General features: G+C 46.8%; 1 protein-coding gene across 1 annotated transcript; it reads left to right on the top strand.

Annotated features, from left to right (window-relative positions):
- Positions 1 to 2,460: 2,460 nt before the first annotated feature.
- On the top strand, positions 2,461 to 17,719 carry UMOD (uromodulin). The gene is made up of 11 exons (XM_043456460.1): positions 2,461 to 2,576; positions 4,056 to 4,252; positions 5,370 to 6,146; positions 6,243 to 6,350; positions 7,570 to 7,778; positions 8,716 to 8,864; positions 11,149 to 11,394; positions 14,253 to 14,415; positions 15,006 to 15,087; positions 16,232 to 16,273; positions 17,387 to 17,719. The coding sequence occupies exons 2-11, from the start codon at positions 4,159 to 4,161 to the stop codon at positions 17,446 to 17,448; spliced, it is 1,932 nt and encodes a 643-aa protein (XP_043312395.1). The 5' UTR covers positions 2,461 to 2,576; positions 4,056 to 4,158; the 3' UTR covers positions 17,449 to 17,719.
- Positions 17,720 to 18,685: the final 966 nt, after the last annotated feature.

Raw genomic sequence — 18,685 nt, 5'->3', positions numbered from 1 at the left:
TGACTGGCCATGAGCCAGAAAATGGAGGTGCTACTTGCCTGTCCCCCAGATGCAGTGGGGCCTTAGGAAGTGGGGGCTCAGATGGGTAAATACAGTGTGGGTAGATGGGGCAGGTGATGACTCTGCTGGGAGGTCATTAGAGCATACAGGGAGAGAAAGACCTTTTACAGAAGGATATTGTCTCTATGAAAGGAGAAGGGGATGAGGAAGATGAGTCCAGAGGCAGGTAGATGGAGAAGATGTGGGAGGCATGGCTTAATGATTCCAATGAAGTATGCCATGTCATCAACATGTGTGTGGGGCGGGTGGCGGGGGGAGGAAGGGTGAGAAGAATAAAGAGTGGAAAAATAGCCAGTTAGAGAAATACCACAAGATGATCCAGTTGTGTTGAATGAAGGTGATATTTACTGTTTTAAAATACAGATTTTATTATAATTCAGGTATGACAAAGGCAACAGATCAGGAGATAACTGTCATCAAAAGATAGTTTATTATACTCTCGGATCCTAAGAGGAGGGTATATGTCATGCCATGAGGGGGGCACATAGGAAAGTGTTAGGGTTGGTCAGAGGGCAGAGGAAGCAAGGGGAAAACCTGACTATAATCTGAAAATGTAGCCTTTATTGTGGTTTCCATAGGAAGGAACAGAAGAGGCAAGGTAAGCAGATTTAGGATTGGCTAGCTGGAATGATGTCAGTAGGCTCTGGGACTTGGAAAATTGTCCCTAGTTATCTGGTACCTGGTCCTGAGTGTGAGCCTGACAGAGGAGAGCTTGGGTGAAGGATCTAGACCGGCTGTTTTGCATATGAAAGGCATGCTCTCAGGAATATGATGTTCCTAGAGGTAGCGAGGTGTATCTCCAATGCTACCTCTAGTTCACCCTCAGTGGGGCAATCCCTCCAGAATCACCATAGGTTCAAGATGTAAAAGCATCAAACACAAAAGCTTAAATAATGTGGTTGGCTATTAGACTTAAGAATAGTCTCAGCCCAAACTCCCTATTTTCCTACCCGAGATCTCTGCTCAGACAACTTCAGGAGCTACCTGGAGCTCCATCTTTAATCCTTTAAAGACACCCAGACTTAGGTTTTGACAGAGCCTCATGTTCACCAACCAGAAATGACATTCACCATCTAGGATTGAGAAAAAAATATTAAGAACTTTTATTTTCTTCTTACGTTATAGCAAAGGGAAAAAAAAAAACATTCATATGGGGGGAAACGGGCAAAGGATACAAACAGTTCAGAAAAGAACAAATAGGAAGAAAATGAAAAGATAACTTCCTTTTTCATCAAAGAACTGCAAAAGTAAATAACAATGAGATATTTCTCACTTTTCCACAAAGAGGAAAGTTAATGCCCAGGGTGGCTGAGTACAGCACTGGGATTGTAAACTAATTGTCTGGGGTGCTATTTGGGAAGAAATATCAACGAAAACTGTGCTTCCTCTTTTCCTATGAAATTCCCCTGAGGAGGTGAGTGAGCCGCTGCTGATAGTCACCCAACCACTAAGCCAGACAGAAGGAGAAAGCCCTCAAAGAGTCAATGCTGTGGATCACTGTCATATTTCCTGCTCAGCTTGAGTTCACACTCACCTGATTTTTCTCAATATGGCATTATCATTAATGTGGAATTAGGTCAGGAGACATAAGGTTGAACCAAGCCCTGTCATCCTCTACCCCATGAGTGCACATCACCAAAGCAGCATTGGCAGTGACTCCCACAGATGGTACCATCGCTATATGCCTTAACTTGCATCATCTCCTTTAATGGACATAACAATCCTAGGACACAGGTATTCTTGTTTTAAAGATGATGAAAATTACCTCAGGAAGGAAAGAAGTGAGCCCACTGGCACACACACACACAAAAACGCTGATCAGGATTCAGATAGACTGACTCCAAAGTCAGTCTGTTCATTTACAAAATTATCTACTTCTCAAGGACCTTCCTTCATGGGAATTCAAATTTCTTGATTCACAGAGCATCTGGTCCAATGATGTCTGAATCGTCTTCTGTCTCTGACCTTCAGCCATTCTCAGCTCCTTTCCTGCTCACATCTGGACCCCAGGGGAGCTGGCTGAACCCGTGAGGATGGAATTTGCTTTGGAACTGAGTGGCCAAAAGTACACACCCCAGTGGGAACGATGAACTCCCCTTTGCTCCTGGAGCAGCCTGGCTTCAGATTCTGGCCTTTGCTTGGCTCCACCTTGTGCTTTTCAATGACCAAGAAAAGCCCAGGCCCTTGGAATTGTTTACCCAGTTAATTCCTAACTAAAGAACCTCTTGTTGCCAAAAGGTATAAAACAGAGCCCTTGTAATTGTGGGCACAACTGTGACCCCCAGTGTCAATCATTTGGGGTCTCTACCTATTAGGGAAAAGAACAACAACCACCTCACAGCCTAAAAAAGGAAAACACTGTGTCAAAGGGAAAAATATCCCACCCCCATTAAAATAATTAAGAAACAGCAGAGGATAATTGGAGGAGAGATTGCCAGTGGGGGACAGATGTATATATATATAGATATGAAAGTCACCTACTTGTTAAAGGATTAATTCTACCTTTCTGGTTTCAGGTAAGGCTGTCTGCAGCTCTCACTTCTCCTAGCCACTTCTCCCATCTAGTCTTTGCTGACTCCCATTCTGTTTGAGGGATGGGGGTCTGGAAATGAAGAGATTGGACACTTGAATCAAACCTAGGATAAGTCATTATTCGGCTGACTGTTGACTTTAAGGGCTTTGGCAAATCAACTTCCCTCTCTTTGATCTTGCACTTCCCTAGTAACAATGACTACAATTTTTCCATTTGTTCAATGTACATGAGTGAAGTTCCTGTTATATACCAGGCATTGGGGATGGATAGAGCAGTAAACAAGAGCATCTGCTCTGAACCTGCTTTGCATATATCATCTTTGTTAATACCGGGAAGACAATATGCAGTCCATTATTAGCCAAACTATAGTTCACAACCCGTTAGTGGATTACAGAATGATTTGTGGGTTACATTCAGAATTTTCTTTTAATTAGATGTGATAGGATATATCAGCAAGGAATGCACATAGTAATGGTAAGAATTGTTTTATAAAACATTTATTTCATGTGTGCATGTGTGTGTATGTGTACATGCAACTGTACTGGATCATGGAATAAAATATTTTCCTTATAGCAGATCGTGGTCACAAAGGTTTGTAAAACACTTTCCTAGGAAGCAGGTTCTTTAACTAACAGGAGACTTCACACTGAGCCTGATGCATTGTAGCCACTCAGTCTGTGCAAGCAATAATCTATTTCATAGATGAGGAAACTGAGTCTTAGTGAATTGAAATACACTGCCCAATGTCACATGTGAGTTTACCAATCATAGTGATTGGTAAAATAGGGGTTCAAATCCTTGTTGCAGCCTCCAGGTCCTATACCTTTAACCACTATGCTACCTTATTTTGCTGCTATAAAAATTGGGGGTATTAGTAGATTATTTTGCCGGGTGAGTGAAATAATATGTGAGCACTCTGGAAACATTAAAATACATTGTGAAGGTTAATCACCTCTCAAGCTGCTTATCTCAAGCCACTTCTTTACAATACGTGAATTGCATGAAGTCAGGGATCTTGTCTGTCATTTGGTTCATAGCTTCCTGTTTGGCACTACTCAATAAATATCTGTTGAATGAATAACTGCATCTAGGAAAGTTTAAAGTTTTCCATGAGGGGATCAGGAGTTGACTGTTAAAACCCAAGGGTGCGTCGAATAAAATGGTGAGTCCAGAACATCCCCCCCCAACCCCGCCCCATCTTGCAGGTTCCTGCTCCAGATGAGAGACTCAGCTCTTTCAAATGCACTGAGACTTGGGGAGCTGAGGCTGGGATGTGGTGGGAATTAAGAGTAAGGCCACAGAGGGGAAATCTTTACCAAAGCAAGGACCACAGCACTACGCACTTTTTGTGGTTCACATAAATGGCATCTCCTGGACTTGCACAGTGCACAACCAAAGCATTTTCCCAGCTGTGGGGAAGGGAGTTCCATCATGTATTTATCTCATTTGTCTCTGTTCACAGGACTTCAGGGATCAGGGGCGGGGAGGAAATCTCAAGAGGCCAGCCTTTCCTTGCCTTTGGGAAAGTCTTCCCAGAACAGAAGAAGCTGTGAGGAGCAGAAAGGATGAAGTGTCTTTTCTCTCCCATCTTGATGTGGATGGCAGTGGTGGTGACCTCTTGGGTCATCATACCTGCAGCAACTGATGCCTCATCGGCAAGTGAGTGTTGTGTGTGTAGAGAGCAGTGTTACCGTTAGCAGAGAAGTCTCAGTCCCTCTCCTTTTATACTTGGGATTTGCATAGTCTTTATTCTAAATTCATTTCTTATACTTTAATGTACATAGGACTCACCCAGGAATTTTACTAAAATGCAGATTCTGATTCAGTAGACCTGGGGTGGGGCCTGAGACTCTGCGTTCTAACAAGCTCCCAGATGATGCTGATGGTGTGATCCTTGGATCACATATTGAGAAACCAGAGTTTAGAACATCACTAAGCCCCCCTGGCACTTTACTGGAAGGTCAACATACTCAACCACACGAGAGATGTGAACATACCCAGGTGGTACCCAAAGACATCCCCTTTCATACATAAGTGACCCTTCCATTGGGTTGCACATTGCTGTTAGCTTTTTCTTGGAGAAGGGAGCTAGACACCTCTACACAAACCCCAACTGGAGTTCTCTGGAGCAGAGTAAATACCATTGTGTCATCATGGAGCACACACACTGTGGTCCTGCAACCTCGATTTGTGTCCTGGCTCTGCTGCTTACCAATGAAGCAAGTAGCTTAAACCTTCTGAATCTCAAGTTTCCTCACCTTTAAAATATGGCTAAATACAAAAATCATTTTCCAGGGCCACTGGAGAGGATTCTGTGAGACAATGGATAGAAAATGCCTATCCCAGTGTCTGGCATATCCTAAGTGCTTGATAGATGACATCTTTACTGTTATTATTGTCACAGAGGAACACACAAAGTGTGGGTACTATTGCTAGGTAGAGAGGGGGTCCAAGGGAAGGAGATCTGAGCAAGAGGCATAGAATATATCAAGTTGGGGAAGGGGTGACAGGGTTCCCTAAATCCTTACCGAAGTGTCAAGAACTCTGCCTTATTCCTCTGGGGGTGGAAAGGTGGATGTTTGAAAAGACGATACAGCTTGAATGCAGTGCTTAACACAAGAATGCAGGCGGGTGTTTAGACATCAGGGAAGGTTGATTTGTTTCTTTTGAAGGGGGTCTGCTATATCTTAAAGACCCCTAAGGACCATGGAAAGAGTCTCTTGGTGAACAGTGGCCTAGCGGCCCCCACTCTCAATCTGGGCTTTTCTGTCTGCAGAAAGCTGCTCTGAATGTCACGCCAACGCCACTTGTACGGTGGACGGGGCTGCCACGACCTGCGCCTGCCAGGAGGGCTTCTCTGGCGACGGCCTCGAGTGTGCGGATCTGGACGAATGCGCCATTCCGGGGGCACACAACTGCTCCACCAGCAGCAGCTGCGTGAACACGCTGGGCTCCTACACGTGCGTCTGCCCCGAAGGTTTCCTCCTGAGCCCGGAGCTCGGCTGCGTGGACGTGGACGAGTGTGCAGAACCAGGGCTCAGCCGCTGCCACGCCCTGGCCACCTGTGTCAATGGCGAGGGCAACTACTCGTGCGTGTGTCCCGCGGGCTACCGGGGGGACGGACGGCACTGTGAGTGTTCCCCGGGCTCCTGCGGGCCCGGGCTAGACTGCGTGCGGGAGGACGGCGAGCTCGTGTGTGCTGACCCGTGCCAGGCGCATCGCATTCTGGACGAATACTGGCGCAGCGCAGAGTACGGCCCCGGCTACGTCTGTGATGTCAGTCTGGGCGGCTGGTACCGCTTCGTGGGCCAGGGCGGCGTGCGCCTGCCCGAGACCTGCGTGCCCACCCTGCACTGCAACACGGCCGCGCCTATGTGGCTCAACGGCACGCACCCGTCGAGCGACGACGGCGTCGTGAACCGCGTGGCCTGCGCGCACTGGAGCGGCGACTGCTGTCTGTGGGACGCGCCCGTCCAAGTGAAGGCCTGTGCCGGCGGCTACTACGTGTACAATCTGACGGCGCCCCCTGAGTGCCATCTGGCTTACTGCACAGGTGAGCGGGTGTCTCCCAGCAGCCCCACCCTGGGCCCTGTGGGTGCCCCGAGAGCCTGGGGCTCATCCTTGTTGCCTGTATCTGTGGCCCCTGCAGACCCCAGCTCTGTGGAGGGGACGTGTGAGGAGTGCCGTGTGGACGAGGACTGCAAATCGGATAATGGCGAATGGCACTGCCAGTGCCAACAGGACTCCAACGTCACTGGTGAGGCCGGTGGGGAGGCGGGGTGGTGCTCAGAAATGCCAGGGACAGCTATTCCTGTGTGTAAATTGGGGGCCTGTGGGGATGACCCAAGGACTGCATCTTATCCAATCTGAGTGGAAAGTCAGGCCAGTAATACCCATTAAAATCAGCCAGAAGCTCTCTGGGTTCCTGGAGTCTCCCCTTGGTTGACCCATAAGTTCCCAGAGCTCGAGGAACAACCCCACCCCCAGGCTTGCTTCTGAGGCCCCCAACACCGGGATGGATAAGCAGGAGGTTGCCACCTGTTGGCCAAAGGCTAACCTGAGCTGTATTCCCACAGCACAAGAACACAGGCCTGGCCAGCAGTCTGGGGTTTCTTGGACTGGACCCTCCACTGACCAGCTGAGGACCCTGAGCAGAGCCTTGGCCATCTCTAAACCTGTTTCCCTGTATACATAATGATTGAAGCAGGCTAGTGTTTCCCAAATTTCAGTCTTGGTCTTAGTCACAACCTTCTTTTAAGTAAACTTGGGCTGTTGAAGTTCACTACTGTGACTTATCTGTGGCAAGTAACACCTTAGATAGGCAGTAGCTAATAATGAATACAATGAAAGTTGTTAAACTTCATTTACTACATAAACTACATAAACTATGTAATACTTTAATTTTAAAAATCTAACTGGATCTCTTTATATGCTGCAAATACTTAACCAGAGGTCTGCTCTCTGTGGTTTCAAGGAAAATTAGCAAGTGTATGGTGTTAATAATAAAAATATTAGCAAATCTTGGGGACCGTCCCCTTGATGCAGAAGGATGGAAAGAAATTGCCATTAACTTATTAGCTTTGTTTGCTTGTTATTTGTTTTGTTTTACTAGGATTCAATGTTATTTAATGCTGGGGCTGTGGAGTCTGGCAGGCTACAGTCTGTCCATAGAGTTGCAAAGAGTTGGACATGTCTGAATACACAGAGAGTAGTGAATGACCCAAATGTGTTACTTTTCTTTGCATACAGCCTATGCTTAGGGTAACATGAGCTGGGTGGTTAGTTACACGGATCCATCCAGTGATGCTGGGAACCCAGTCTCATGTCTTCACCTCTCTGAGAGGGGAGACCACAGCATGGCTCTGAGTACCCCCAGCTGGTGGCCAACCCGGCTAGCTGGACCCGGGCCCTGGGGATGTGCTGAACCCTGAACTGTGGTCACAGGCCTCCAATCCTGCCTTCCCTGACCGTTTCAGATCTCTCCCTCCTGGAGCGCAGGCTGGAATGTGGGGTTGATGACATTAAGTTGTCCCTGAGCAAGTGCCAGCTGAAGAGTCTGGGCTTTGAGAAGGTCTTCATGTACCTGCATGACAGCCAGTGCTCAGGCTTCCCTGAGAGGGGTGACCGGGACTGGATGTCTGTGGTGACCCCAGCCAGGGCTGGCCCCTGTGGGACAGTGATGACGGTATGTTCTGGCCGGTGTGGGGCAGGGTCGGAGCACTGCCTGGGTCAAGCCCAGCCCCACCACTTACTAGTTGTGTGAACTGGGTGAGTTATTTAACCTGGATGTGGCTCAGCTTCCTCTGCTGAAAATGGACTGATAGTAACTCCTTCACAGGGTTAGGAGAGTTAAAGGAGTTACTATGTGCAAAGTGATTAGGACAGTGACTGGCACAAAGTAAGTGCTCAATAAATGTCAGTTTCAAATAAAGAGGACAATCTATAGTGATAGTTCCCTGTTTGACAGATGGGAAAGGTAATGCCGCAACAGGGCAATTCTAAGCCAGTAGGTACAAGCACTGAGTTCAGAAGCAGATCTGTTTGTCTCTGATGGTTCCTGGGAGGCAGGGTCTGCACCTTCAGTGTTCAGAGAGCCAGGGCCTCAGCTACAGAAGCCTCCTCCAAAAAGACCCAGAGGTAAATATCTGTGTGAGTGGGTTCTGCTTCCTCGCATCTCCCTCATCCTGCACAGAGGAAAAAAAAAAAAGACACAAGAAACAAGGAAATAATTGTCATTTGCCAAATATGACTTTTTGACAATCTACCATTAATGATGACTCAGAATGTGATTTTCAGTCTTTTGGCATGTGCGAGAGGAGGCATGAGGTGATGGGAAGAGTCCAGGCTTCTTAGACCCCCTGTACCATGGATAAGTTACCCAGTTCCCATGAACTCCCATCTATATTAGGGAGGTGGTCATCCTGCCTTTCAGGGTCATTGAAGGATCCATGCAAAGGTGCAGTCAGGACGTTCAGCTTGGGCGGGGGGTGCCTAGCTCATGACTTGTGCTCATGGAAACTGGGAAGGCACTTTCAGCAATTACAATGCCTTTGGTTTTGAAACCTACTCAGATTATATGCCTTTTCCACCCTTCCTCCCCCCACCTTCCTACCCCAATACAGAGGAATGAGACCCACGCCACATACAGCAACACTCTCTACCTGGCAGATGAGATCATCATCCGTGACCTCAACATCAGAATCAACTTTGCGTGCTCCTATCCCCTGGACATGAAAGTCAGCCTGAAGACCTCGCTGCAGCCAATGGTCAGGTGCGGCCAGAGAGGGTCCCCAGTGTCCCTGGCCAACTCCACCCCACAAACCCTTGGCCACCAGGACCTCAGCTTCTCTGTCAGCTGCCACCAATAAGGAGTTGATTGGAGGCGGTCAGCTGGGAGGCAGTGTTGGACTCCAAAAAGAGTCCATGAGGAGCCCAGCTAGGAAATCTGGAGCCCACTTTCAAATCCTGGCTCTATCACACAAATGGCTTTGGGAAATTGATAGCCCTATTCTAGGCATCAGTCTTCTTGTATGTGAAATGGATTTAGCAGTAATGTACTGTCTTTCTTAGAAGCACAAAAGTGCTCTGCAGAGGTGAAACCAATATTAAGGTCCCTGGTTTATCTGAGGGGTAGGGTGGTTGGACCAGAGGAAAGAAGGGAGGCGTCTCAGTTCAGACCTGCTGTGGGACTGGGCAAATCGTACCCCATATTTGGACCTCAGTTTCTTTCTCTGTAAATAGGAGAACTTTGAATAAAGAGGGGTTTACAAATTATGCTTCTTGGAGTGTGAAGGTCTTTAAGGAGGTGATTTGGGGATGTGAACCAGAGAACTTTTTTAATTTTAGTTTTTTAATTGAAGTATAGTTGATTTACAGTGTTGTGTTAATTTTTATACATTCTTTTTTTTTATATTCTTTTCCATTATGGTTTATCATAGGTTATTGATTCTAGTTTCCAGTGCTATACAGTAGGACCTTACTATTTATCCATTCTGTGTATAATAGCTTAAATTTGCTAACCCCAACCCCCCCCCCCTCCATCCCCCCTTCCCCTGACAGCCACAAGTCTGTTCTATATATCTGTGGGTCTATTTCTGTTTCATAGATTGCTTCATTTGTGCCATATTTTAGATTCTACATGTAAGTGATATCATATAATATTTATCTTTCTCTTTCTGACTTTACTTAGTATGACAATCTCTAGTTTCTTCCATGTGCTGCAAATGGCATTATCCCATCCTTTTTTACAGCTGAGTAGTATTCCATTGTGTATATGTACCACATCTTCTCTATCAATTTTATTACTTAAAAAAATAAAAGGATCCTGTTGCTAAATAAACTTGAAAGTTTCTGAATAGGATGAATCACAAGCCAGTGATGCAGATACTGGGGAAAAAATAATGTTGTGATAATAGCAAGTGTTTATCAAGAGCTGACCATATGTCAGGCATTGTGCTAAGTGCTCTACATGGAACACCTCATTGAAATCTTAGCATGGCCTAGAAGGTGTTAGTATTGTTATTGAAATTGAAGTTCAAAGAAAGTTTGGTAACTTGTCCAAAGTGGTAGACGATAGTAAGTTACAGAGCTGGGATTCAAACCCAGGCCGTCAGGCATAGAGCCTCCACTCTACCATGACCTCTTCTTTGAAGCTTGTCCATGGGCACGTGTTTTCTGGGCCAGCCAGACTTGGGGAAGGGCACCTGATGCTGATGAAGGTGCTCGGCTGACTTGAAGGAAGACAGCTGCTCCTTGTCTGCCTCTGTGTGGAATATCACCTGGCCAAGAAGTGCTCTGGAGCAATGTGGCCATGTCCCAGACCTGATAGGTTCCAGGGAACAAAACATCTGTATGCAGATCTCTCTCTGGCTTAAGCTAGAAATCTCACCCCAGTTGAACACCAAGTCCAAATAAATAACCCAGTACTCACCTCTAAAATGGACTTCTGCATTACTGTTCTCAAGTACCCCCTTTCCTGGGGCATCAGTCTTTCAGTGTCCTTTGTAGAATAATCCCCATGGATTTGCCATCAGTGTGGCTGTTTTTAATGTGATTTAAAATAATGCATTTTAAAAATCCTAATCTTCTGCTGTAGGTGGAGCCAGAACTCTAAGGCCTATAGGACTCATAGCCCATCTTTTAAAACTGTTCTATATTAAGATTAAAAAAAAAAGGAATCTAGATGATTCCCTTGAGAATGCGTTTGCTGCACTTCTTGGATGCAAAGACCACCATGTGAGGGGGTGGACATGTTACAGAAAAATATGATCTCTGGATCAGAAGCAGCGGCATCACCTGGGAGCTTATTAGAAATGCAGAACCTTGAGCCCTATCCCAAAGCTACAGATCCAGAATCTGCATTTCAACAAGATCCCTAAGAGACCTGTGTGTGATTATTGTGTTTTGCAGAGCAATGGTTGGTGGATTCCAGTCCTGTTGCTGGATAAAAATCCAAATAACTGCCAGGGACTGCCCAGGAATGCAGATCAGAGAGAGTGGCCTATCTGTTGCTGTTTTTGGTTCTGGTTCTCTCACCAGCCTCTCTCCCCCTGCAGCGCCCTCAATATCAGCATGGGCGGGACCGGCACATTCACCGTGCGGATGGCACTTTTCCAGAGCCCTGCCTACACACAGCCCTACCAAGGCTCCTCCGTGACCCTGTCCACCGAGGCGTTTCTCTACGTCGGTACCATGCTGGACGGGGGCGACTTGTCCCGGTTTGTACTGCTCATGACCAACTGCTATGCCACGCCCAGCAGCAATGCCACAGACCCCTTGAAATACTTCATCATCCAGGACAGGTAAGGCCCGTCGGATGGAATTTGGGGCTGTGGAGGGTCTTTAGACTTGGATGGGTACAAAGTACATCTTCACATTCATTCACCTCTAGCTGAAATTTAGCACTGGCATTCAGTATGATATAGGCAACAAGCCAGAAAAGTATTAGCAGGACATTTGAAGACATTTATACAAGTTAGTCGGAGAAGGCAATGGCAACCCACTCCAGTACTCTTGCCTGGAGAACCCCATGGACGGAGGAGCCTGGTAGGTTACAGTCCATGGGGTCTCACAGAGTTGGACACGACTGACATGACTTAGCAGCAGCAGCATACAAGTCAGTATTTTTAGTTACTATATTATAGTATTAGAATTTCTACTAGATCTTATTATTTTATATATATCAAATATAGGTATTTGTAAATATGTAGATATCTATATCTAGATATGTAAATATATAATGCATTAAATTTAATATTTTAAGAATTATATTTAATTGGTTTTCTTTATTATCTAATGTAATTTACTGTATGCATTTAAAGCATTACTTTTGAGGAGGAATGCATGGGCTTCACCAGATGGCAGAGGGGGTCTAGGATTCAGAAAAGGATGAGGAACCTGATGGAAAGGCAGGCCCTGGACAGGAGCAGGCTGGCACTTGGCTGGGAGTACAGCAGAGGCATGGTTAGACAAGAGTCAGTTGAAACAGGGAGGACACAGATGGACTATTTTTGACTCAAGCACATTAGGGAAACAGGAACCACACTGCGAGAAAGTAGTTCACATTTTCATTCATAAATCGAACAGATATTTTTGGAAGCTCACTGGGTGCCAGGCTATGTGGATAACAGTGAATAGAAGAGACAAAAGTCTCTGCACCCTTATAGCTGATATTCTAAGTGGGGAGATCAACAATTAAACGAAAGTACCATCCATGGCATGTTAATGATGACGGGGCTTTAGAGAAAAAAATGAAGTAGGGAAAAGGGAGGGGATTTGCTGTTTTTAATAGTGCAGTCAGAGAAAGCATTCCCAGGAGACCCTGACCTATTTCTGTCTCAGTTTTTTTAGAATCCGCCTGGTCGCATTAAGGGGAAAAGGCTCAGTTGGGTGCTCATCTGGTGTTCACACTTCTGTTATTTGCTAATCTCCCTTTACAACAAAAGGAAAGAAGAACAGAAATCTTTTGGGGGTCTTTTACAATCAACAGTGTTGAAGTAAAATGTAATAGCAGTATCTGACTGTGTTTGTATGGTTGTGTTTTATTTATGGCAAGTAATGTGCTGTGTTCTCAGTCGTTCACTTCTTTGTGACCCCACGGACTGTAGCCTGCCAGGCTCCTCTGTCCACGTTAAGTCTGCAGGCAGGAGTACTGAAGTGGGTTGCCATTTCCTACTCCAGGGGATCTTCCTGACCTCAGGATGGAACCCTCATCTCTTGCATCTCCTGCATTGGCAGGTGGAGGTTCTTTTTTTTTTTTGCCACCTGGGAAGCCCTTGGTTTGCTATTTGTGGTCATGATCTTTTTAAAAAATAAATGTAGTTCAACAAAAACGTATGTAGATTTGAAGAAAGTAGTAATAATAATATAATAATGTAAAATAATAGTACAAATATTGGTAAACTGGAAAACATTCAGGGCGGTGGTTTCTGTATAAAGCTAAAAGAACTAAAATTTGAAAAATGCTGACGTGACCTTGACTGGGACATCACAGAGACTTGGGTTCATAGCATGGGTTTGCTGTTTCTTAGTTCAAGACACAAGTCAGCTCATCTGTCTATTTATGTTCTCATATGTGAAACAGGCATGAAGAAAACCTACTGTGCAGGGATTTTTAAGCTTTGTTTTTTTTCTTCTGAGTATAAAGGTAGAGCATGTGCATTGTGAAAAGCTTACAAAGTCTTGAAAACGAAGCATGAAGAAATGCTGGCTGTGGCCCTGTGTGTCTGCCGTGTCATGGGTGGGAGCCAGGCTGAGGACTGCCAGTCTGTGAGACACTCAGAATATCACAGGGGTGTAAGGAGGGGATGAATTGGGGAGGTGCTTAGGGGCTGGGGGAGACAAGTAGGCGCCTTTCTTGGGTTGACTGCCTGGGGCTGCCAAGGGCAGTGCTGGCTGCCACTCTCTCTGCTTTTTGGAAGGTGGGTTCCCTTAACTACAGGGCTTTTCTTTTGCCAAATGGAGTCAGATTTGAATTGTGGGGGACACAGAACAAAGTGAACACCATCCCGAGGAGTTCCCTTCTTGGTCTGACGCCTTCAGCCCCTTTTTTAAGTCCATTTTGAGCGGGTTGTGTCAAAGAGCAGACGGGGTGCCTGATTTGCCTGCTCAGGGTGCCTGCATGCCCTGATCCAGCCCAGTACACGTGAGTCTATGCACATGCAGTTTTGAGTTTCTATCTGTGTGTTTGGGTGCGCTGGGTAATAATGTATGCTGATGAGCAAACACACAGCCCAGTTTAGCCAGCGGCCTTCAGTGCTGAGATGTTTCCAATGTGAGAATTAACACCAGGCACTAGGAGGTAGCCAATAAATGGTAGGTAATGACTCCTGAATGCCATTTCCTGGGAAATCAGAAAGTGCTTACTTGAGGATAGTTTAAGCTCTGAACTGATTACATTTGTATTTTGGAGTCACATACACGTAGCACCTATTGTACGGCCCATGCTGACAATTTAACTCATTTAATTGTCGCAGCTATCTTTGTGATGCAAGCTAAAATTATTATTCTTCACACATAGATAGGGCAACAGGCTCAGGGAGACTGAGTAAATTGCCCATAGTCACACAGCTGATAAGTGATAGAGTGATATCGGAACCCAGGAAGCCTGGCCCCAGAGTGTTTGCACAACCAACCATGTTATATGATGTATGCTTCCCAGATGTCCACGCACTGCGGACTCAACCATCCAAGTGGAGGAGAATGGGGAGTCTCCTCAGGGCCGCTTTTCTGTTCAGATGTTCCGTTTTGCTGGAAACTACGATCTGGTGTACCTGCATTGTGAAGTGTATCTCTGTGACACCGTGAATGAAAAGTGCCGACCTGTGAGTCAGACCCCTCTTCCCTCAGTCTGCTTGCCACACCTCACACCCCACTGAAGACGCTTGGCCACAAGTTAAAAGAAAACAAACATCTCTGCCGTATTTTCATTTTAGTGCAGGGGTAGACAGAGCTATAAGATGAGGCTGGCCTGGCCAGACAGGAGACTAGGCTGTGGGGAAGCTGGGTGAGATCAGGGCGCTGCAATAGGCTGGTAAACCTCTCACTTATCTGCAAGCTTGTGTGCTAATAGCAGAAACTGACATTTTTAAGCACTGTGTACGACTTGCGTGTGTTAACTTTTTGATACTTCATGGCAACTCTATAAGGGAGGTATTTTACCAGCCCCTTTTCCATATGGGGAGAGAGGCTTGGAAAATGTAAGTGACTTTCCTAAGATCATACATCTAACAGATGGCAGAGCTGGGACAGGAACCCATGTATTCAGTTCTCCTAACAACCCCTGCCTCTACCATCCTCAAGTCCCAGCCTAAGGCAAGAGGTTGCTCTTACAAAGGGGGCACCCAGGTTTCCATGGCAGGGCCTCATTCAGTCTCTCTTGTGGAAAGGTTTCTTTGTCACCCTCTCTCTGCAGACCTGCCCTGAGACCAGATTCCGCAGTGGGAGCATCATAGACCAAACCCGGGTCCTGAACTTGGGTCCCATCACACGGAAGGGTAAGAAGGCCACTCCCCTCTCCATGTTCCCAGTGAGAAATGTTCTCTGGAGATGAGGAGAGCTGAGAGAACCTGGCACTTGGGATCTTACCGGGATCTGAAGAACTGGAGCAAGTAAATCCTGTGAGGCGAGGTAGTCTATAAGCTGCCTTCCTCCTGCAGTTCTCATTCATTGCACAGCTGTCTTCTCATGCCTGCCTTGTGCCAGGCCTTGTGTTAGTGGCTGGGGTCTCAGGATGAGCAGCGGTGGGTACAAGCCTGGCTCATGTGCCACTTATGGACTGGTAGAGAAGACATCATTTAAATAATCATGTGTCTCTGGAGTTGTGATAAGTGCAGGCGTGAAGATGGATCAGGAACTCTGAGCTCTTGCTGCAGGGGAAGCAGACCTAGTCTGGAGGATTGGGGGAAAAAGGAAGTAAGGTTTGGAAACTGAGAAAGGACTAAGTAACAGGGGTCAGGAGAAGCGGAAAAGAGGGAGGCATCCCAGGGAGAGAGTAGAGAATGAGCAAAAGGCCTGAGCAGAAGGGAACCCAGGATGCTAGAGGAGGAGGAGAGGTTGGTGTGGGCGAGCTGATGGAGGTGGGGGACCAGACCACGTGAGGCCTTATCAGTTCAGTTCAGTCGCTCAGTTGTGTCCGACTCTTTGCAACCTCATGAACCACAGCACACCAGGCCTCCCTGTCCATCACCAACTCCCGGAGTTTACCCAGACTCATGTCCGTTGAGTTGGTGATGCCATCCAATCATCTCATCCTCTGTTGTCCCCTTCTCCTCCTGCCCTCAATCTTTCCCAGCATCAGGGTCTTTTCAAATGAGTCAGCTCTTCACATGAGGTGGCCAAAGCATTGGAGTTTCAGCTTCAACATCAGTCCTTCCAATGATAGTACTTCTCTTTTTTCTTCTTCTCCTTCCCCTTCCCTTTCTCCTTCTTCTACTTGAACTATAGATGACATGTAGTTCTTGCTAAGGTTTTGGGCCCTTTCTCCTGAAAGTAGACGGCAGCTCCCGAGGGATCCAAGCAGCGGAGTGAGATGATCAGATTGGGGTTTCAAAAAGACCACACTCTAGCTGCAAGGAAGAGCAGATGGAAGGGGCTTCTTCCAGGCTTCCCGTGTGCTGATCCTTCTGTTTCCTCCCACAGGGGGCCAGGCTGCAGTGTCAAGGGCTGCTCCCAGTAGCTTGGGTAAGTTCAGATCCTCTTTGCACAGGGATTTGACCAAAACCTCTGTCTGGGGCTTTTATCTGTTGGCCTAGGGTGCCCTGGAGCGCCCGGCCTGCTTGGCCTAAGCTCTGAAGGGGTGACTGCGTTTGGGGAAGTCTTGGACCTGGGGCTGCGCATGTGCACACACACCTGTGCTGTCCCACGACAGTGCACAAGGACACAGGCACACACAGATGGGTGCACAAGAGCAGACATCACCTAGGCTTTTTCAGACACGCCCACGAGGTCACATGCATATAGTCACACTCGCACACAAACGTCATGACAGCTGCAGCTGCTTGTGTGTGAATCTGCAAATGCAGACATACGCATGCTTGTTACACACCTGGACGTAGTGGACAAGCACGCTGCATTGTGATCTGCATCTTGGGCGTTTCCTGAAGCTTCAAGATGTATCTCTAACGCCTTTGTCAGGATGTTTGGTGCCAGGATGAACACGGCAGACAAACAAAACACTCTGTTTTCTGCTTCTCTGCTCCTCTGACCACAAAGACCGGAGACCGGCAGCATTTTAATGGCCCTTGACTTTTATGGCCACTGAATGGTCTGAAAATCTGGATAAAAAGTGAATCTGTGTAACTGTTGCTCTGCTTGGCTCTTGGCACCTAGATCTGAGTGGGTTGTTACACCAGCCTAGTGTTTGACATGAGCTAGTTCATCCCAGTATCAGTGAGCCCAGTCCTGGAGAGGCAAGGTACCCCAAAAGGCTTGCCCTTTGTGACTATCCCTCAAGGTCACCAAGGTTGAGTAGTTTGGTCACTGCACAGGAGTACCCTTTTGAGTGGATACCAGCTAGTGCCTGCAGAAAGGCTGCCTTTTTCAGATTGGCCCATCTGGGAGGGCACCTTTTTCTAACTGGTTTTCAGGGCAGATAAAGAAAAAACTTCCTTTTTCTACACTTGATCTTAGCCAAAAGGCCGAGAAGCGATTAAAAACTTCCTTTTTCTAACTGACCCGCTCAGAGAACATGTCCTTTCCTAACTCGTCAGTTTAGAGGAGGCATTTTTTGTTAGTTTTGCACATTAAATGTGCACGCCAGTGCTAGGAGCAACCCTGTAATCTCTTTCTTTTCAGGGCTCCTGCAGGTCTGGCTGCCTCTGCTTCTGTCGGCCACTTTGACCCTGACGTCTCCGTGATCAGTGGCCAGAAATCCAGTACTCTGTGGCTACCAACTCACTTCCTACTGACTGGCGAGGCGATGCACGCTAGCACTCCACCCACAGATAAAGGAGCCAACACTTCAGTCAGTCTGCTCCTATTTTTCTCCCCTTTAATCTTTGCTACAGAAAAACAGCCTGTCTTTAAATGCTTTCTCTCAAAATGGGACTTGTGATATGTCTGTTCATAAGGTCCCTATCTCCTTGAAGGGTGTTGCAAAATAATAATTAAAACAAGCTCAGTCCGTGAGTCATTCATTCATTCAACAAGTATTTATTATGCTCCTGCTCCATGTCGGCACTGTCCGTGGTGCTAAGGATCTGATGGTGAGAAAAACCAGACTCCATTCCTGCCCTCATGGACTTCTTGGTCTGGTCACAGACTGGGTTCAGCTCTGATTTGATGAGCTTAAATAAAATGCACACTGTCTCTGAACTTTATCCATCCATCTATCCTTTCACTCAGTCAAGAAATATTTGCTGGTCACCTACTATGATCCAAGCAATGTACTGGGGATACAGCTGTAAACAATCTCTGCCTTCCCGGAGCTTAAGGCCTGCCAGGGGAAAAGAACTTGAACAAGTAATCATAAGTCTGTCAGGCATTGCAGAAATGGAGGGTATAACAGGAGGCTGCTGCTTCTATATTATGGGGATAATTGTGATACCCTCCCAGGGTTCATTCAGGATTCCAGAAACATTTATTTGAGCACCTAGTATGTGCCAGGAACTATGCTAGGTGCTAGGAAAGGATAGTCCTGAATAGAATAGACACAGTCCCAGGCTTTCTGGAGTGTCACAATCCTTATATAAGGGACTTAGATGGCATGTTCCGCCATCCTTTGCACTTCTCTCCCTGCCCAATGCAGGAGAGGTACACCTGTTTACAAGGACTTGGCAGCAAAAACAGAAAACAGACCATTAACTCCATTGAGAGAGGATGTTTTGCAAGGGAGACCTCTATGAGGTTCCTTGGAGGCACAGCTGGAGACCGCCCAGGAGACCCAGATATCTCAAGGGGCTCTGGACTTCTTTAACAAGTGGACCAAAGGAAGCTGATGCTCGTGGGAAATGTCCACCTTGATGCCAGCTGCTTCCCTGGACCCCAGCTGTGGCTTTCAGAAGAGACCAAGGCCCTGACCCATTTTTAGAACCTCTGATCCCAGGGAAAGCCACACGTGTGTATCAGCAAACAGGGGGCTGTGAGGTCAGCACA

The sequence above is a fragment of the Cervus canadensis genome, chromosome 32, assembly GCF_019320065.1.
Source record: "Cervus canadensis isolate Bull #8, Minnesota chromosome 32, ASM1932006v1, whole genome shotgun sequence".
Taxonomy (NCBI): domain Eukaryota; kingdom Metazoa; phylum Chordata; class Mammalia; order Artiodactyla; family Cervidae; genus Cervus; species Cervus canadensis.
Note: the sequence above shows the minus strand (reverse complement) of the source record. Positions and strands in the feature narration are given on the sequence as shown.